The 22,139-nt window shown below is 44.1% G+C and overlaps 1 protein-coding gene across 4 annotated transcripts in view; it reads right to left on the minus strand.

The window, feature by feature from the left end:
* IKZF2 (IKAROS family zinc finger 2) overlaps window positions 1–22,139 on the minus strand; it is a 106,530-nt gene that overhangs the window by 28,139 nt on the left and 56,252 nt on the right. For 2 of the 4 annotated variants that reach the window (XM_086750688.1, XM_086750689.1), the window contains exons 3-4: window positions 18,589–18,855; window positions 9,217–9,384 (exon numbers count right to left, since the gene is read on the minus strand). In XM_086750688.1, coding sequence (XP_086606814.1) covers window positions 9,217–9,384; window positions 18,589–18,855 — 435 coding nt within the window. The remainder of the gene's footprint in view (window positions 1–9,216; window positions 9,385–18,588; window positions 18,856–22,139) is intronic. The other 2 variants (XM_086750691.1, XM_086750690.1) reach the window with 1 other exon arrangement.

Here is a 22,139-nt window from a genome sequence, read left to right on the forward strand (position 1 = left end):
TCGCACTGCCCCATAAACCAGCTCTGGGATTGCAGTGAAAGATGACCTCAAAGCACCGCTTGATTCCAAGCTCAAACTTTCTCAAGCTGAGAGGTTTCACAGACTCCTTCAAGAACTGACAAAGGTCAGCTCCAACTGCTGGATCTCCTCTCCTCAGAGGCAATATGCAAAAGCTTTTTGCCCTTAAAAATAATTTTCTGAGGGGAACACACTTTGTTTTCATCCTGAGAGCTGCTGCGGTATTTTGCTGCTCAGAGTACACACGAAAAGCGGTCTTGGTTTTGCTGAGACGAGACTTCATCAAGTCAAAACCATGTTCTCAGCTCAAGTTCACGAGAAAGCTCTCAGTCACCTGTTGGACCTCCGTTCTGTAAAAACCACCGCAGCTACCTCAGAAGGCTGTCTCTGGAGCAGGAGGACTTCTGATGCACTGCACCACCTCCCTCACCTCCCTCAAGCTTCTTCTAATACAATGAGACATGGGTGCCATGCCTCCGTCTGGTTCTGTATGCACATACGTCAACTCGAGCACAAAAATAGTGGATTTCTGGAACAATCCCCGACAAGAAGGAAAACAAGGCCAAAAGAGGCCACTCTAGCTTGAGCTTAAAGGAACAAAGGACTACACATCTTTAAATACCTCAGCTACTAGACCCCACCTGCCAGCCTGTCCGTAGTAGTTCTGGTGCAGAAACACACGCGATTCACATGAAGCTACCGTGGTGCTTCCATACTTCAATTTGCAAATTGGGTCTCATTGGGTTTTTTCCTATTTCATTTTGCTGTCACTGAAAAACGGATAACAACGAGGCAACAACACATACCCACTTCACAGGGGCTTTGGGCTGATGAAACAGATAGGCTTCATAAAAGAAACAAGAAGCAAAAATTGCAAGCTAAGTAGTAAGTCCTTTAGCGTTATTAATAATCACCTTACTATTGTGTCTAAGATAATCACGCCGGTATCAGGGTATAATACCTCAGTGGTTATGGCAACAATACAAAGTTATTATTCCTTCCACTTCGTAATTATCTCATTTCACTACCGCACAAAGGCTAAGTAAAACTAAGGAGATAATATGTAATGCTATGCGGCAGGGGCACAGGCAGCACTGGAATATTTTGCCACGTACTTACGTGACCTTCCTTGCAGCTATACGCGTGTGCCTCGCAATCAGTTCTGCATCCTGTCCTCTCACCATCACGACAAGGTTGAGAAGTGCTCTTATTTTGATTTCACTGACAGGCGACCGAGGCAGAGATGAGGTTAAGGGGGCTGCATGTGTACCGGCCCCGTGTTTCCAAAGCAGAAAGTGACTTGGCAATTTAGGTCCCTCAGATGAGCGAATAAGAGTAGCAAAAAAAATTCAAAATTAGTAACAAAAAAAGAGATGAGAGGATTGGAAGATAAAGACAGACTAGAACAGAATCGATGCCAGACATGACTACAGCCTATTGCAGTGTAAACTGAGCACAGGAATTACTCACAGTCACAGATGACAGTGCTAGGAAGAGCGATAATCTGCAGCCAAAGAAAGGATAGTTTAGGTTAAATATCAGGATAAGAGTCACAGCTATAAAAAGCAGATGGGAAGTGGAATTGTCTCCCTAGGGAGGCGACAGCAACAGTCTCTCTGGATGTTTAAAAAACAGGTTAGGCGTGCTGTTTAGAAGGACTGCTGCTCTATATGCAGAAGTCTTATCACATTCATCTGCTGCTTTGATGGCAGTGAAATCCCACATATAGCACTGTCACAGGAAAAAAGCCCAGAGGAAAAAGAAAGCCAGTGACTTGTTTGCTCCTCCAAAGCAGGATGGCTGGCGTAAGAACCAGCATCACCCAGCAGTGGAGAAATGTCCATTTTCTCTCCAAATAGCAGCCCAGGAGGGCAGAGGCATGTCCTTGGTTCTGGCTGTAAATGGCCTGAGGGACAGAAACAGGCTGATGATGCCAGGATGTGAATTGCTAACACGGAGGAGAGACAAAAAATATGCAGAAAACTGGACATCAGCAGTCCTGTCCTGAATACACACTTCCATCTTCGCACAGGTGTCCCTTGAGGAAGAAAGGAACTGGTCAGATTTAACAAGGGATGGTCCCGTGTGAATGTTACACCACGCTGACGCTGTCTGAACAAGGGCCTTGTTACCCCTAAGTACCGCGGTGCTACCTGACCTTCTGGATGAGGCAACAGCAAGTTCAGAAGGTCTGAAGAAAAAGGCAAAGGACAGCCTGACCTCTCCTTGTGAGCACCCCACTGCACCGCAGAACTGAAATCTACCCTGGATAAACTTTCTCTCATGGGACAGCAGCTCTCTTCTCCATTTTGGGGTGCAGGACCTCCTGCCTTAACACAAAATTCTTCCTTGCCAAGGGTCCAGCAACTTCACCTGACACCAAAACCACAATTCTGCCACCCTGTCTCATTAAGGAGAAGAAACTCAGATGATCAGGGAGAGGAGGAGACGATGCAGCCTCCCTCCAGTCTTGCTCTCCCCCTTCTCTCTGTGGAAGAATGGAGAACTTGATGGTGGACCTTCAGGTGGCAGAGACGCAGCAAGGCCATGTTCCACCAGGAGATAGAGCAGGGGGCACGAGACTTGTCTGACAGACACCACAACAGCTCTTAGCACTTACTAATCTTGCTGTGAACTGGTATTTAGAACAAGGATACTCTCATGGTGTTGGTGTCTCTCATCGGTGGCAGAGTGGGTGAGTTTCTGTTTAGCCAACTTACAGGCAGCCCTCAAGCACTAAAGAAGCAGGGCATCTCCTGCTTACACTGGGACACTGTGAGAAGCAGAAAGCCGCACAGCTCCTGTTCCCCTGTCATCTCAATCACACATTCCAGAGACATCAAAAAAAAAAGAAAAAAAGCTGATACCCAGTCCTAAGAGAGAGATTCATGAGACTGCTAGTACTCAGCACACCTACCTTTGCTCGCCAGGCCTCCTTCTCCTGTTTCTCTGCCTTATCTGTCGGAAACAGATCTCCTAGGTTGAGCAAAGATTGATCCATAACTACCACAGATAAGAGGGACTCTATGGAATTTCAGGACTTTGGACTAAGTCCAACAAGCAAAAAGTGAACACTTCTTGCTTTGGGTGAAATCGTACCTTTTCACAAGTTCCCCAAACAAAGCCCAAATGGACTTTTTCTGGAAAGATCACGATCCTACAGCAACTTTAAATAAAAGATGCTTTCTCAGTGATAATTATGCTCTGTAGACAAGGCTTAGCATGACCAAGCTTGCATAACAAGATAATTCTGAGGACACAAAAGATTATGTTTTTGTAGAGCTGATACTAATATTTGTCACAGTAGTGCTCTGGGAGTGAAGATGGCCCCGCCACTTCACTTCAAGGATCAGGTTCAGATGGGGCTTTAGCAAAGCACGGGATACAAGTTGGCTCTACATAGGATTGAACTTTAAATAAGGATGCCTAGGGGATGAAGGACCTGGCATAGAAAACTCCTACCTTTGTGCACATTTTGATCTTGCCTTCCAAAAATGCACATACAAACAGCGTGGAAAGCAGAATACCAGGGATTTGAGAGACTCTGCAGCACGAGAATGAGGGCCTCCAGGTAATGGAAGCATTAATGAGAAGTCAGAGCTGCTGCAGTATTGTGTACATGCCAATAACAGTTTGGAACCTGGAGTTTGTAAGAAAAATACATTATTTTGTGACAAGGTTAATTCCACTGAGTTTAAGTGAAACAGCGTAAAAAAACTTGTGAGGAAGGGCAGCTCTGCCTGATTAAATAGATCTCTAAGTATCAGATCAACAGAATAAATGTCCACTGGCTCATCACAACCAAGGGAAGATGCTGTTTGCTAACCTATGTGCAGAACAGGAATTTATAGGCAAAATATCCCCTCTGCCCCTTCACATCCTTGCTTCATTTTTCAGATAGTGTGCTGCTTATTCACATTTAATTTTTTTTCCTCATTCACAATGTTCACAGTTCAGCTCAGAGTGTAATGAGAATTTCAGGACCCAAGATTCTTCCAATTATGATGTTCCCATCCTCAAAAACATGGCTACAGAGTAGATACTGGGCCTTTTGAGAGTGGAGATGTTAACAGTGGGAAAAGTCTCTTCAAGATGAAAAAAGCAGTTTAAAACTCTGACTCTTCATTATTCTTAATATAAGAATCATTGCCACGGTTGCAATAATTCCCACTGGCTTTTGACAGGCAGGACTTCTTGCACAGCATCACGTTTTTCAGCACTGTGCTTGTTCATCCAATTTTTCAGCTGGGCTGAGACACTCACAGGTGGGATGACTCTCCTAAACACGTATTGAGTCAGGCACGTCGTCGTCAGAATTTGGATCCAGGTTCCTTCTGCCTTTGGGCACAGTCACACACAGAGATATCACTTGTCGGTTCTACCGACAACAGCCATGCGTTTGCAGGTGTGTAGGACATCTTGAATGGCCCTCTGCTACACAGGAGGAGCCAACTAGAAAGTCCTTATGGAGAAGAAGAGATGAGAAAGTCTTGCAAACCAAGAAAAACAGAAAGAGTTACTAAACTACCTTTCCACGAACGAAGCATTTACCTTTTTAATTATACATGCCTTTTATCTTGCTCACTGTACGGAGTTTGCTAAGATTGTGCTTTTGGGAGTTTTTGCCTAAGCCGTTCTTTTCAAAACAAATGCTTCACTGCTTTTCTTTTGCAAATAAAATGATACCATTAGTTCAGTGCTTTTGAAGAGCTGGGCAGTAACAAACAATGTGCAGCAGCAACGCAGGAAGAAAAGGGGGAGGAAAAAGCAAATATTTGTTAAAAGCAGAAAAGGGGGAAAAATAAAAGCATTTTCTAAACAGGAAAGAAGTAGCTTGGAAGAAAATTTTAAAATGTATTGTGAGGAAAAGCTTCTGTGACAGGAAAAACTAATGATCTGACTACCCATTTTTTAGGAAGAAATAAAGAGTAAAACTGCTTTCATATATGAATAACTCTTACATACTCCCACAGTAAGGGAACGTGATTGAAGTTGCCAAGATAAAGAGAAAAATAAGGAAATTCCAGAATTAAGGTTGCCTGAGAAGGCTTCATGTGGCCAGTTTGTGTGTGTGTGCATCATGACACAGTCTTTTAACCACAAAAATCACAAAATAATTTGCTACAGGACCCTCCTTGCTTGGTGCCAAGGATGGACGGATGGTTCTCACTAAATGAAAACCTATTCTGTGTTTTGTTTTCCCCTTAGCAGGTGATCCTATCCCTGATTTACTGCTGACTACCAAAGCCCTGCTCTGAAAACTAACGCATTGATGTTTTCTATGGTCTCTCCTAGATTGCTCATCATCGCAGCCTTGACTTTTTTAAGAACTATCAAGGCATTTATGTGTACAATAGCATTACGAGGGGAGGGCAGACTTGGCTCCATTTTAGACACAATAGAAATTCATGTCAAAACACAACTGCTAATTTACATGCCTGTTTGAGGATGCTGGGCTTTTCAGCATCAGGTTGTACGTCATATCTTTCAAATTACGGGGGTAATCTGGGTGCTTTAACCACCAGATTGATCTGTCAGATCAACTGGCTTCCTTAAAACCTCTGGGTTTTTTTTCATTAATTGCCTACAGTAGAATTCATCTCATCTGTTTCGTATCTGCCTTTGTCTCACCGTGCAATTCTGGAGAAGGCATGCACATCTTGGGGTGAGATAGCAGGTACTTTGCGACTGCATCATGAGATTGACTCTGTCTGGATGTTTTCCTTTGTAAAACTAGCAAAAGCTAGGCAAGGTGAAGTCAATCCCTGCTGCTTTGTCAAGTGCATCCTTGCAGGAGGGGGCTACCACATTTTGCCCCAGCCCTCCACAGCCTGTCCTTACACTCACGTCCTGGAAGCCCACTCGGGCACCTCTACTGCATTATCTGTGTTGTGAAACTATGGAGTTAATTCTGAAAACAACATCTGAAAGTCCTGTAAGTACCTTCAGGCTCATGCCCACTCGTAGAGTAATTCTGTGCATGAATCTCTCCCCAGGCATTATCCTACTGATGTCCTAAAGGCATCATTATATTCCTGAAATCAAAGAAGCTGCATGTGGGAGGAAAATACAGACACAAAGTTCATCAGAACTCCATATGTCAGTAAAAGGTAAATAATCGCAGGAGTAAATCACTGCAAGATAAGTCCTTAATTATTTAGGGTTAAACAGCAGCAGCATTACAGAGGCAAAGTAATACTTTGTTAACCACTCATCCTGGGAACACTTACATAGAAAGATCATTCTGTAGAAGAAAGGAAGGCAAAATGTGGATTCTGATGCTTAAAAACATTTTCAAATAAATAGGAAATAATATTAAAAAGCATGAACAAAAATAAGTCTATCAAAAGCAAAAAATAAAGAAAGAAGCTGTCACAATTTTTTTTAAGTTAATAGTAGTTTCAGCTATTTCAAATATCTCTGAGATGCTTCTGCTAATTTCTGTTTGCAATTACATTTCCTTATTTTTTCACCTTTCCTATCTCACTGTATGAAAACCCTGCAGTAAGCACAGGAAAAATTGACTAACTGGCAGTAGTGAGAGGGTGGAACTGACTAAGTGGTGACACAAACAAAGTGCTTTCAAATTCACAGATCAAACTGGCTGGGAGGGGAAAAAAAAAAAGATACAAAAAAAATTCTTCAATTCCTTTCTTGCATACTCTGCCTTCCATAAAAAAAAAAAAAAAAAACGAGTAGTTTAAAACCTTATTGGGAAGGAAAAAAGAGAGCAGGTTTTGGATTAATAGCACTCTCTTATTTAAGGAGCAAAAGGACATACAAGATAAAAAAAGAAAATTGGTCTTGCATTTATGAAATCACGTGCCAGATTCTCAGCTGGCAGAAAACAGCAGTGCTTTCCTTGCTTAGGGGATGTAACTCCAACCTACATCAGCTGAGGATCTGATCTAAAGAGCTTTCCTCTTATAAATACAAAACATGTTCAGACTCACCTCAATTCAGACATTAAGTGTACCAGATTGAAACTGCACTGAAGTCTCATATTTCAAAATAGTTCTCAACCTCTTCTTTCTGTATTTTCTCTGATATCCTCCTTTATGGTTCAGAAATAGCAGAAGATGTAAACATTTGATGAAGTTTACTAGATTTGCTATACCTTCAAGGTCTACTTACAGACTTTGATGTCTGCTTAATTAAAGCAGAAAGCGCTTGCGTAGTACGCTGATAGGAAACTGTTTAAAATCTCTAGGGAACATCTCCCTATCTTCTCTACGAAGTAGGTTCGCACAAACCAACCAAGCTTGCCTACACGACCGGGACAGAAAGACACCTTAACTTCCGTGCCCACATTCAGACTGGGATTTCTCCTTTGCGTAGGTGGGTGCCAGGTTTTAGGACAACAGCTCAGATTTTTAACTCTTCATCTGTGACCGCTACTCTAAGAATTGTCTTGGAGAATACTGGGGGAGCACTTGTTTGTTCCTGCCAGCCCTCTGCTGAAAACTGTTGTAGCTGACTGCCTAGAGGGGTGACGCTTTCTCCACTGAAAACAAAACTTAAAATTACAAATTGAGCAGAGCTGAACACAGCTGAAGTCAGTTAGGGAAGGAGTTCCAGGGCAACTCGTGAGCCTAAGCAGCTTAGGTGCCCTCTGAAAATCCCACACCTGCACATTTCACCCTCACGCCAAAAGCAGCAACATCAGCCATGTACTTCTCACACAGGAAGAATGAACAATCTCTATCAATGGCTGTATCTAGGTAACAAAATCTATATTCATATTGTGAAAACAATCTTCAACCGCAGTGTTCGTGTTTTGTAATGTGGGCTATTTTATGTTACAGCTCCCTTTTTTCTTTTAATTGTGAATATTGTTATCGTGTTCTCTTTTTTACTAAATTTCAAGTTGAAACTATGGTTATGGTCAGATGTGTGAAAATCGCACCTCACATTTCTACAGACATTTTTCCCTCCTGACTTCCAGGTCAAATCCTCTCGGCTGACAACTCTCCAGCAATTCTCTCTCAGCCCAGTCCCACACTTGCACTCCTGTTGGAAACTCTTGCTTTCTGTTTGCATCAATACAGCCTCCTGCGAACTTCAAAGTCTACCTGGAGAAGCTTATTAGCTTATCCTTTCTGATTCTTGGAAACGTCAAGGCAACTCCGTATGCTAAGACCAACCGAGTGCTCATAAAACAGAAACCTCTACCCAAGTGATGCTGACCCTGTAGAAGAAATGTGTATGAAGAGTCAGGAAGCTCCAGGATTACATTTTCACATGCAGAGTTTCTGTCTGCAGCTGCACGCCAACCACTGTGTTTCAGTCGTCACATTAGCTAACACCTCAAAAAAAAGTTCATCTGTAATGCTGTCACTTGTAACCAGTCCAATTATCTCTGTTCATTCAACAATGAAAACAAGTCTCCTATAAAAGGCCTGAACACAAAAGTTGAATATCCTAGGAGATAAAAAACACAGCAAGTTAAGATCTTACTCAAGAGTCCTACACAAATGAGTAAGTGGGCAGAATGTGGCCACTTGGTGTAGCGTACAGGGACCAGAAACACATCTGATCCTGATCATCAGGGCTACCAACACGATTGCTAACATGCAGTTATGAGACGGGTATTTCTTTAGGACATATTAAGAAACTACATGAGGTAGACTTGATGTAGATGTGATACTATCAAGCAGCAAAGCAAGACAAACCCAATCTGTCTCCGCCACCTTCTGTTCTAGGGTAAGTGCTGTGGCTGCCATGAATTGGGACTTGACAGCAAGATGTAACTGAACCAAAAATGCAATTGGGGGGGTTTTAAAAGATGAACAAGTATGAACTCCACCAGCATATGGCATTTATTAGACGAAGAAACGGGCATGAACTGCAAAGCAGGCTTTCAAGAGCATACAGTTATTCGTTGACATCTTTGGAATTTCACAGCCACTTTGGGGCTGAGGGTGTCAAAACAATCTGCCAGCAAACCCTGGATACACCCAAGGAGACATTCAAAGGGAAATGCGATAGCATCAGCAGAGGAGCTCAGTTACACAAAAGGAGAGGTGTGGCTGAACCACAACTTTTCTGATTCACATCAAGGCTTTCCCAAAGTTCAGAGCTGCGCTGTCTGAAGAGGATGGTGGAGACCCAGAGCCACCAGGAACACACAACCTGCTTCACTTTAACGGTAGTGACCAAGGGGAAAACAAGAGGGAAGAGAAGAAAAGGCAGGCTCACCAGAGTGTGTCCTGAGGTGTCCTGTGAGGGCGTCCCTCCGTCGGCAGGCGTAGCTGCAGAAGGGACATTTGAACGGTTTCTCCCCAGAGTGCAACTTGATGTGCCTCAGCAGGTTCCCCTTCTGGGTAAAAGAAGCTCCACATTGGTTACAGTGGAAGGGGCGTTCACCTGGAAGGGGAATGGAAGGGAGAGAGTTGTCAAGAAACATCAGAGGATGCACAGAGCTCGTTATCCCGCTCTTCGTCACAGTGCATAGGTACGGTCCCCACCACCACCATCACATGGCACTCATGTCAGAGGCCGTTTCTTTGGCACAAGGGGAAAAGCCTCCAACAGTTTCAAATAGATTTGAGGATCTTTCCTTGAGGTGATTAATGCAGCCTGATTTTCTTAAAGTTCTCCACCTCAGAGGTTTTATCTTTCATAAAAGATGAGCTCTGCTCAAAAGTTAGATCCATAACTGTGGTTTGGTTGGATTTATCTCTACAGTTTTGCACTTATTTTTAGTAGAGGTCCAATCCATATGAGTATTTAGAACTGGTCATAACAATTGGACTTGGAGAGCTGTTAAGGTCTTTGCTTCAAACCAAATCTATTGCTTATTTTATACTTTAAACGGAAATCCCTTTTTAAAGGCTGCTTTGCGTTGCTAGAATGGTATGAAGAGAATTGATGCAAGTGAGGATCAGGCCCACAAGCTCCGGGCAGTAGCAAATACTGAGAAAAATCTTACATCATTTAACAGTGAAATAAGCAAATCTGTGCTCTAGGTAAAGCTAATTGAAAAGACTTGTTTGATGAAAAAAAAAAATTAACAGAAACTCTATACTTTACCCTCTCCCTTCACCCCACGCATTCACACACACACACATCCAAAATTATTTTGATGTTAATTCTTCATGTTTGCCCTGGACAGTGGGGATTAGCTCCATAAAAACAAACATCCTTTAAAAAAAAAAATATATATATGTAGAGGAAAAGCCCTGATAAACTCACACAAGTTTTGTGAAATATTATCAAAACAATACTCAATGTGAACATTTGTTGAGGACGCTCAGTCTGTTCCAGCATTCTTGGGCAGGCAAGCGGCTCTGATCACCTCCTTATGTCCCACTGTGCAGATCAATAGGACACAAACATATACTTGTACTGGCCACTTGCCAAAGCGCTTTACTGCAGCTGGGCTTTAGATTCTGAAACGTTTCCACCAACCAGGGACCCAGTTCAACAAGGTCTTGAATGTCAGATTTCGGATGTATGCGGTCTCATTCATTTTTTCAGCCTATCACCTGTTACAGAGCTGTGGTCAATGCCTGGTGAGACTTTCTGAGGTTGAATTCACTGGCCTGAAGCAGTTCTTGTGAAAAACAAACACGTTCTGTCATCTGTCACATCTCTCCAAAACCTTTTTCAATGGTTTGAAGATGATTACTCCCTTGCTGGACAAAACTAATGCCATGTTTTTATCAAAGTAGTTCATGTGTCTAGTCTAAAGTCCAGCATATATCTGTTGATCCAAATGGAAAGAGAAGGAGGAAGAGACCTCTTACAGATGGCTGAAATGACTTCCAGCACTACAGTCCTGCCAGGAGGGCAGCAGAATGAAGATGTGCCGTGTACACGTGTCATACCTCTGCAACTTTGCTTCACGAGCGTGAGCTGGAAATGACATCTCAAACCACCACAGAGGCACTGAAGAAGATACTAAGGTTCCTGCAGTCTTGCCAAGAATGTTATAGAGTAATGATAAAAAAAAAAAAAAAAAAAAATCAGAGCATAAAGCTCTTCTTCCAGTATGCTGAACATGAGCTCATTGGAACGGGTAAAGAACTTGTGGTTTCCCTTTTAAACTCCCACACTATGCTTAAAGGATCTGATTAGCCGTTATCTTCTTTTATATAATTTCAAAATGGCCATAACAGAGAGATGTAAAGAGACTGCAGTAGAAAAATATATGTTTTTTCTTTTCTGTTTTGCTTTCTCTGTCTGAGAAAATAGACAAACTCCCTTCCTTTGACATGTTTCTCAGTATTCAGGAATGATAGCTTCAGTTTCAGGATGACAACATTAAAGAAGGTAGCGAGTTTCTTACCAAGTCTAAAGTCTTTCCTTTTCCTCCTGCTGTATTTAAAACTACGCAGTTAATGCGTTTTACCCGCTACATCACACACTTATCTTGGATATTTTGGAGGCCCCATATGAGCAGGTATTATTCCTCAATAAACCAGCAGCTGAAGAGATGCTGAAAGCCTTTGGCCAGGAATTCAAATAGCCGCTGCCCTGCAGTTCAGTGGCAAAGCTGATATGAAAACACTCACCACAAAATCAACAATAGTCTGCTCCTCTCTGGCAAAAGACAGAATCTGCTACAATAGCACTTCTTACCTTAAATAACCTTTGCATCTATTTAAAGCCAGCACGAATTCGTTTTTTCCTGCTGCCTTAATTCTGGGTAAATAACTGCGTTGATCTGTTTCTTACGCTCCTGTCCAGCCGTTTGATTCCTGCTCCTTGTTGAAGCTGCAGGCTTGTGGGATGACCGCCATTTTAGCCGCACCTTCACACTATTGATTAGCGGCTTGCACATTTAGCACAGCTCATCTGAGAGACAATTACCCAATTGGGTGCACAAATAAAGTAAAAACTGAATAATAATTCAGATTTTGCTTGTTTTCCAAGAACTCTGATGCCCATTCCAGGTACTTGCAACCCAGCTCTCTTTGTCACTTCAGTGCCTTGAGAAGGCGGTTTTCCAATTATTTCTCCCGTTGCCTTTTCCTAGCAGGCTGGTAAGCAGTTCCCCAGTATTACCATTTCCTGATGCAAAATAACAAACTTGACATCCTTATTCACTTCCCTTGGGCTTCTGTGAAAACCAAAAGTTTTGATTCATAGGCTGAAACTAATCACACTTTAAACTAAAGATCGACTCCCAAAAAGTCTTTACACAAATATGTTTCTTCTCCCTGGCTGTTTCTGAGTGGGGAGAGGGGGAGGAACAGCTAACCAAACAAAAAAAAAGATATTTCTTTTCAACGTCAGATTTAAGATCTAAAGCCAGACAAAATCAAGAATGCCTAAAAAGCCTTGCTGTCCAGGGCAGGGAATTTAATTATCTAAAGTTACTTCAGGAGTGGACAATGTAAGGTAAGGCAGAGCTGCTAACTGTTACCTCTTGTAAAGTCTTACTAAGAGAGGCTTGTGCCAGGGAATAGTCCCGAGAGTGAAATTAAGTTAATAAATAAATCAATCCATGGGGTTGTATCATTTTACAGTTAAAATAAAGTATTAGTTCAAAGGTATGATTTCAAATATTTACCCCTAAATTACAGTAAAATACTGCTGAAACTTCACAGTTCACTGTTTAACGTCCCTCCGCTACAGCTACATTCTCCTCCAGGAAAAATAATAATGAAATATTACTGCTCTTTAACTACACCAATATCTAAAATACACAAGTTAACTCGCTACTGTGTCAACAAATACCGAGATGAAAAGGTGAAGTGGACCAAGGGAGCCAGGGTTATTAGCAAGACACGGTCCTTTCCAAATTATCTTTAATACACGGCAGCTGGCTGGAGACTCCACGGCACGGGCGACGAATGTTGCCTAGCTGATACAACCTGAAACCAGGCGACTGAACTGATTAACTTCCTACTAATAGCTTTCATGTCTTACCCTGTATGTGTAAAACGTTATTTCAAAAAAAGCAAACCAACTCCCTTTTTCTGCTTAATTGGAAGCTTCCCTGCACAATAGCTCTCCTCCACGGCCTCAGCACGGAAGTGCTGCGCAGAAGTTTCAGTATGAGTTATCCTTCTTCTTCGAATCTCGTACCGCTGCAAAATACAGCAGTGATATCTGCTGTATCAAAACAGAAATTTAACTGAGGGACGAAGAGCCCACAGACCTCGCCATCAAGGAGGCTTAGATTTTCACAACCCTGGGCTGGTAACTTCTGTGCCTTCGAAATCAAAAAGGGCGAATCACTAAATAATGCACTAGTCGCTCTCGTCAACAGCGAGACCTGGGTATTTCTTTGGCAATGCCCAGGTCCCTTCCTGTGAGCGTTTTAATTACCTTTTTAAAAAAACCGCTACTTTTAAATCTCTTCACAATAACAAGAAAAGCCAGGATGGAGTCCTAAATGTAAGAACCAAGTCCAATGGCACTACATTTAACATCTGTCCTGATTAAACGCACACCTAAGATCTCAGTCTTTTTTTTTTTGTTTGGCACATACTTTTGATAGGCAAAGGATACCTTAGCTACTTCTCAAACAGGGTTTTATTTTTTTTCAACCTCTTAATGCAAAATTATTATGCCCATGCTGCCATCAGCAAGTATTTGCTCATACTAATAATAATGATTTCACCCTTCCGTAGTAGGCTTTTTGTTAATATTTGGTTAAAATGAAACTTTTCTCCTGATTCATCACATGCTGCAAACTGCTCCGATTCTGCTCCGTTGCAGGAGCACAAACGAAATATTCGCAGCGCTGCCGACGTACCGACAGGCAGAGAACAGCAACCTGCCTGTACCAAGCGAAATACAGAGCAGCAGGCTTGGCCCCGTTTCTGTATTTGTCATGCTGGGGACTATCTAGTCCACATACTTACTGTTCTCTCAGATTCACTTAACAGGCTGTGCATCGCTTGAAATCAGCGATTTCACTAGGTTTTTTTTTGTTGAGAAAACCCGACTTCCAGATAGGGCAATTTATTATAAAACAGGAGTGCTAAATGTCTCATGAAAAATTCCTGGGAAATCCTGGGTGATTTCCAAGTGCCCTCTGTACACAAAGTTATGACCGTATTCTTAAGAGAGAAAAATCCTTTAAGTGAACTGGCAAAAATATCAGAAGAGTTTAGCTACTGAGCACTGTGAGTAAAACACGTTCTTACACAGAGAGCGATTTAAAAAAAAAATCTAAGCTCTCCTTCATCACGCTTAAAAAGCCAGATTTAGGAACCTAAATAGACAACATCGCTTGTAGAAATCTGGCCCTACAACTTCTGACTCAGTGCCAAACTGATTCGTACTGCAAGAGGTAGGAGCCTGCACTGGGTTACAAGTTACACTAAATAAAACCTTTCCGCTAGAAGAATGACAGGCAGTCCAAGGGAGTTAATTGTAATGTGTTAATATGACCATTTGTTTAAATTCACTCCTGGTCAGCTGCTTTAGGCATCAAAGTCTTATCTGCTGAACAGCATGGTTGGGTTTTTCCTAATTTATTAATTGTGTCCCAAAAACTTGAACTCTGCATGAGGGAAGGAAAAAAAAAAAAAAAAAAAAAGCATTCAGAATTTCAGAGTTGCATGCGTTTAATTATAACACCATGGATGCTGGAGCCGAAACTGAAATTTCCCTCATGGGTACATAAGATATCTCATTTCACTGACTTGATGGTACTAACATGCACGTGGAGTGCAAGCAAAGATCTGAGACCCTCATCATCCCAAAAAAGCCTAAAAAAACAAAACAAAACAAAAACAACCTATCAGCAGCCCAAAGAGAGAGTGGGGCCAGACTGCTACCCCTGCCGTGTCATACCTGTACCAAGGGACCCGACTTGCTCTGCCGCTGTCTTCCTGTGTCCACACAGAAGAAAACACTGAAGCTCTGGGTGACCTTAAAAAAATCAGGATGGTCCCAAGCCTCCCTTAGAAACCAAGCTTTTCAAAATGCAGCACGGCTGTACCAGCAAATGGTTTCTGCTTTACCAAAAACAAGGAGCGAGGAAATTTTAATTCAGACCCACTAGCAGAAACCCTAAAGAGGTGCGAAATCACTGGAGTTCCTTTTCATTACCTCAGACAAATTGGATTATTGACCTTATCTTCTTCCTCTCCCCTTCCCTCACCATCCCCAGGCACAAGCCCTCAGAGCATCCAGTGGCAACATTATGTGACCAGCCATCTCCTGCAGTTACAAAAAACTCCGATAAAGATGCTGCAACTCAGGGCACGTGCTATGGAATATGAAATTTGGACCAAAAGATAGCATGGGAAAGGAGGAGAATAAATCAAACCTGACACATGCTATTTTTCTAACACGAGGCTGTGGCACATGAGGGAGGGGGCGGGGGGTTACCCTGCTCACTAAAGCAGGGAGTGCATCATGCTTAATTCCCACATTGAGCGCTTTATTTATTTTCTGTCAGCGATGACAAATAAATAGAAAGGCCTTCTGCTGATGGCCATGCAGATTAGAAAAACACTTCACCTGAATTATCGGTGTTTCAGAGGAACGTTGTGCTCGGCAGTATCAGACAAGCGATGCCAACAGCTCTGAGATGGAGGTACCGGGGACCAAAGCATCGCTTGCGTCACGTGCGCAAGGCAGCGCTTCTGCGGATCTGAAGGACTACTGGGAAATACCCAGCTTGGGAAATTCCCAGCTTGGTCTATTATCACGGAAAGGGGCGACTGCAGGCATCAGAGGAAACGGATGCTCCAGCACACGCGGATGAGAGATGGGACACTGGCCTCACCCACGGCATGGATTATTTGCCCCATCCCTGTATCTGTTTGGCTGAACTACCATAACATGGCAAGGGAAGACAACTGCTCCTCAGGAACAAACGACTAATGGCTGGAGAAAACTGTGCCCCTTTACGTGTGTAACGCAGCCAAAGCTGTATGGCATGGCTTCTCGCAAAGCCCGGGTCCCCAGTGTAAGGAAAGCCACACTCTCGTCCCAGCATACATGCAAATTACAGCCTCTACCATGGACCGCAGCATTTTGTGTGATTTACAGAGAATGCTGACAGGTTTTTTGGGAAGGGAAAAGGACTTTAGATTTTGCCAATGCAAACAACTGGCCAGACTACGCTTTGGTTGTGTATAGATGAAGAGGAGAGTAAAGTGGGATTCAGCTCCCAAAACATACTTAAATTGGCTTTGAGAGGTAAAGCTTCACATGCCAGTTGCCTTAGCTGATAAAGAATATAATCCATTTCTGCTCACTAGGGACAGCCTCCCTTCCCTTCACCATTCCCCCTTGGGCTGCAAAACCAGACTACCCACAGGTCAGGGCTCATTCCAGAACCGGGGCCAGCCCATCGCAGCCAGCTGCCGAGGAAGTGGCTGTATCCTCTAAAATACTGCACTTTGAAAGACAGACACCAGAATGTTAAAAATACTCCTTAAAATCAAGGATGTGGAAATCCAACCAAACTTCTCCTTCTGTTGTGGACAGTGAAGTAGCAGCATGTATTAAAAAACAAACAAACAAAGTGGGGGGAAAAAAAAAAAAAATCCCCCGCAAAATTCGCCAACTGCTTTCCTGAGAGCAGAGCAGCATGCTGCACAGCAAAAGGAATGCCATTTCTATATGCTTGAAATAATCTGTATGGAGCGAGGCATCACAGCTCCTCTGCTCAGATGGGAAAAGAGTCGGAGCTCTACAAGGAGCCGGCGGTAGCCCGAAGGAAAAAGCTACCAGTTACGCAACTCCTACCCATACACGCGCATACAGCCGTCCTGCCTGCACGCAGATGAGGGCCCATTCCGTTCGTTTTGGATTTGCATGTCGTCTTTAACATGAAAAAGGCAGCTTGTCTGTATTTACAAGTATTCAGTATCTCAAAAAATTCAGACCATTTAATTAAGTACCTACATCTAAATTTAGCAGGTCTAATTCAGCTGTTTAAGTTCAAATACGTGGACCCCGACGCACCTACAATACATATGCTCAGACACGCGTGAGTGCCAGTGAGAACTTTTCGGGAGGTTGAAAGCTGGGGACTCAGCCTATTACACTCTCTTCTCTTTCCCTTTCCTGGTAATAGCACGTCAAACCGTTAATCAAGATTTCGGCTCTCCAGCTAATGCCATAATTGCTGTCTCAAATCATGACTGCATCATAAACGATACTGCGATGCTTTGCATTATATATTTATGTTAAGTAATTATCAATACAACTTATATACAGGGCATTAACCACGTAATATATATTTATTAGTCCTCTGTACAGAAATTCTATCGATTTCTTTCCCAGCAAGAGCACGCTACTTGACTGCAAACTACCAAGTTTACAAACGGATTACACAAAAATCTTTCTTATTCTCCCTTAAAACCCCAGTTTTTATTTCATATCTTAGCAGATATCTCACAGTCAGTATGAGTGTCTCATCCCACTAAATAATAGCAAAGGAAGATAAAAAACAAAATATCTTTCGCCTTGTCCAAGACCTATGAAGAACAAACACCCACTGAGGCTCCAACACAGAAACTTGCGGTTAACCTTAATAAGATTTACATGTGTATCCTGAGTTAAGCATATATTGTAGCACTTCCGGTGACTTACATGTGCTTAAATATAATAAAAGTTAAGCACAAGCTTAAGTGCTTTTTTAAATCAAAGGCTCTGCCAGGTAGACCTGTGCAAGACCAGAGAGCATTATCTTCTACCACCATCTGTACTTTTATCCTTTTGGAGGTAACTGTCGGTCCCACCTGAGCAGCCGAGGCGAGGAGTACCAGCCTCTCAGGCACCCCGGTTTGTCCTATTAGCCAAAACTCCCCTGAAATTCACTGCTTTGAACTCTAGGCCTCATCTTTGAGGCCCCAAAGACCTACTCAATCAGCATATTGCAAAGGTTTTGTCTGCCTCTTGAATTCTCAGATCCATGAACCTAGTAAGCTCTTTTGGTCTACAAACAGTAGCAGTACTAATACTAATAAAAAATAAATGATAGGAGAGGGTAAGCATTGAAAGGTGTCACAAAAATGGTGTCTGGATGGCGAGATGGAGCCAAGTGCTAGCCCATGAGAGCAGTTCTGGTGAGGTTTCCCTGATGAAGCCATCACATGAGGAGTAGCAAGCCCACTTTGGCATCAGGATCGCTAGGCAACGAGCATCCGCTGTGGGGTTTGCTCATCCTAGGTTTGCCGGGCCACCAGCATCGGGCCCAGTTGCTTGCAAAGGAGGTGCAAGATCCCCAGGAAGCTGCTGGTGTGGTCCACCTGTGAGCACCTCCAAGGGAAGACCACCTAAGACTCACTTTAAAGGCTCAAAAGCCTTGCACATGCACACACACAAACACACGCACACCCCCATGTCAGAGAATGACTCTTACCATCTTGCCCCTGGTCAAGAACAGTAAAAAAAAAGCAATTTCCAGACTTTCGTGCTCTTTTTAAGATTGAAAGGCTGGAAATCAATATCAAGGAAGCACCATGCTTGCCAGAAACAAAGCATCACCAGAATTTGGGAAGCAGGAAAAGAACCAAACCAATAAACCCCATCTTCCCCCTCCCCACCTCCCTGCTATGCCACGAACGAAAAGGGAAGAGAGAAGAGTTGTCAGGTAATATCAACATCAGACGCCACAGGCAGTCATCAGATTTTCTTTCAGCTGCTTACCAGTGTGGCTCCTTTTATGTACCATTAGCACATTGGGCCCAATGCAAACCATGCCACAGACGTCACATTTCAGTTTACCATTCGGAAGCCGGATTCCTCCCTCGCTCGATAGCTCCTGGATCTTTCTGTTATCCGCCATCTCGTTACTCTCAATGAGGGGCTCTTCCAGGCTGCTTCCTTCATCATGAGCCCTGATCTCATCTTCCTGACTCAGGGGCTTCCTGTCACATTCCTCATCACTTTGCATTTCTAGCTTTACTGAATTTGCTGAAAAAAAAAAAAATTAAAAAAAATAATTAAAAATGTGTGTTTTCTAAGTTCTCAATCACTAATATCATGACAAATTTCTGCCACTGTCAATAATAAAGCACAGCCTTGAAGCGCAAACCAACCTCTTGGTGGTGACAGCACCAAAAGTTACAACTGCATATTTCTTCAAGGCCTTGTTTGTTTGTTGGTTTGTTTTTTTTTTTCAATTTCCTTAACATCTATCCCTATTTTACAGCCTAGAAACTAATGCACAGCGTGATCCAGAGATCTCCCAAAAGTTGCAGAGGTGCAGCAAGCCTAAGAGCCGACTTCCTGCTTCTCAGCTCGAAACACAGGAGCTCCCTTCCCTCCAAGGAGGCCAAGTCACGAGAGCAAAGGACACAGCCACAGCTGCTTCTTCCCAGTCCCTCCCACCTAGCACACCAAGATGCAGGGTTTCTGAAGACACCACCACCGCTCGCAGAAACGAGCGCCCTTCGCAGGCAGGGTTGTTCCAAACGCAGGGACCTAGTGAAACCGGGCTTGCGTCGGCAATCTCCTGCACAGGCAGGTTTCCTGACGGAGGGGAGACCAGTCTCTGGAGGAGCCTCCGGTGCTTTTGGTTTTTTTCTACCATCTTCTGATTCACGTAAATGGGACACAGCCAAGGCAAACAGGTATGAAGCGAGAGCTACACTGCTGGCTTATTTATATTTGCAGTTGAAGATCTTTCCTACCTGGCCTGGTTAGACTGATGGGCTTGCCACCGATTCCTGTGATCCTCAGGTCACAGGATAAACCTCCCCGAACTATCAAGAGCTCGTGGGATAAGCAAATCTTTAAAGAAAATGAATGTATCAGGCTTTTTCACACAGGGGTGTCTTAATCCCCAGACACCCCCATTTCAATGCCTCAATGGCTGGTCAAAACCGCTGGAAAGCCTGTCCAGGAGTTGCACTCTCCATCCGCACGGCCAGCCAGAAGGCAAGCCCACGTGCCTGCTTCCCTAAGCTCCGATCCTGCTGAGGGGTTTAAAAAGGAGGTGATTCAGCTTTCATATCTAAGCAGTCTTTGACCTCTGTACTAAGGCCATCAGCATGAATGCCAGTGACAGCAGCAGAGCCAGAGCTCAACCGCGTGCCCTGGCCGGTGTCTCCGCATCCCGGATTGCTCTGGGTGTGCTCCAGTGCAGCCACCCAAGGGGACCCTGAACAAGAACTAAACAAGAGGGAGAGAGAGAGAGAGAGGAGGAAACGTGTCTGATTGCTGTGAGACATCATGGTTTCAAACAGCCAGCCTGGAAACATCAGAAGAACAAACCCTACTACTCAGACTTCCTCCTTCATCCTCCTTCCTCGCCCTTCACCAGAACTTACGGTTAAAGAAAGCACAAGGTTCAGAGACCGGTGTTGACGCTGAAAGTCTAAATCACTGCTGCTACTGCTGCCAAAGCATAATGAAGAAGGTAAAGGCACCAGAGACCAAACAATGGTAAGATGTTGCCTTTTAATCATACAGTTGTTGAAACGCATCTTCCACCATTCATCAAGGTGCTACTGGGAGTGAAAGTACTGTTACGGCAAAGCCCGTCCAGAGCAAGGACACAGTCCAACCAGATTGCAGCAGGCTTGTCTCAGCACAGGCACCATCACCAAAACGGTCTGTAACTACAAAATATTGCAGTGCTTCACTTATAGAAGGGAATTGATATTTTTGTTGCCACAGAGATGCATTTATTGTTCATAAAAAAGGAAAATACAGCACAGACTGAGAACTTGACCATGACCCAGCCCTAGCTGGTGCCCGGGGGCAGCAGGCGGATGAAATCAACCTCTTGAACCCAAACGTGGCCATGGAAGAGACACTGTAAACTTTATGTAATTGCAAATGACTCCCCAAGGAGAAGATGCATTTTTCTTAATGCCTTCTTCTGTGAGGCCACCGTTACCTCAACAAGGGGAGGAATAAAGGCAGAAACAGGTCAACAGCAGGCCATCTTCATGGAGAGCGTGAGGGGGCGCGTCCCACCACGGCAGGAATAGAAGCGTTGGGAAGCCATCCTATGCTCCTGTGGAGCCCACGGTGCGTTGGGAGGCACAGCCATCGCCAGCACCCTTGGTGGAGGGGCTGAGCAGAAGGGAGGAGAAGTGGGAGCCCTGCCAGCTCCACGGGCTGGCATGGAGAAAGCCGAGGTCCTGGTCCCACCTCCCTGTGGACAGCATGTGTTGGTGATTTACGGACAGCCCACTTACAGAGCTAAGGAGTGGCAGTTCCCTCTAATAATAGCAGCCTTTTAGGGTATTCAGCAAGTCTGAGAATGAAGCCCGAATAAAGGGTTTGCTGTTTTCAGGAGCAGGCTTTAACGCACTTGGCCACACAAGTAGCTAGGGTCGAGCCAGAAATAGCGCCCCACACTCCTCACCTAAAACCCCGGGTTTCTGTCACGAGCCTGCGCACTCTCCACGCACAGTAATGCACAAAACGACCAAAAAAACCCCTCATACCAGTTGTGTGTATTCATATGTACTCACAAGAGAGAAAGCCTCGTATCCTATGTGTCTTCTTACGTCTATACATTTTTGTCTCTGTTTCTCTGCCGTGGAACAATAAACACTTGACTGCAATGAGTGCTGAGAGTTCCCATTCGATTCTGTGGAGCCCTGCCTGCCCAGCGCGTACGAAAGCAAGGCTGCAGGAGCTTACAGACTGGAAGATCACTTACTTTATCTCACCCTAGGGTTTCTTTCTGCTGAACGATGGCTTTCATCCAACAGGACAAGCAGCACCACAAAACGGAGCGAGCCGTTTGCCGAAACGCCACCTCCCCGAACGCGCCGTGCTCCGCAACCCTTGCAAACGCCGCTCGCCGAGCCCGAGTAATTCATGGTGCATCTTTCATAATACGCCAGCTATTCTGCAAATTTGTGCCGGCTGTTTACTCTTCTTACTTCCCCCCGCCTTCGCGCACACAGGCAGCGCCGTCGTTGCCGCTTGCAGCAACCCTGCGCTAGCTCTCGTCGCTGCGGGAAGGTTCCCGTCCCCTGGGAGCAGCCACGGTCCCCAGGGAGGGGAGCACTGGTGCGGCGGGGATCTCCTCGGCTCGTTGCGAGGGCTTGGCTCATCAGGTCATCTCCCTGCCTTACATCACGCCGGTGCGGTAGCCTGTATACAAACAGGGGCTGAAATTGCATAAAGTTTTGCTCTGTTCTCAGCCAGCCTTTGAAACTACAATTGCTTAGTGGCACTGTCTTTATTGTCGCCCTCAGTCACAAACTCAGAAAGCATAACGAACGCCGCTGCAA

This window comes from Chlamydotis macqueenii, chromosome 6 (genome assembly GCF_036417535.1).
Source record: "Chlamydotis macqueenii isolate bChlMac1 chromosome 6, bChlMac1.mat, whole genome shotgun sequence".
NCBI classification, from domain to species: Eukaryota; Metazoa; Chordata; class Aves; order Otidiformes; family Otididae; genus Chlamydotis; species Chlamydotis macqueenii.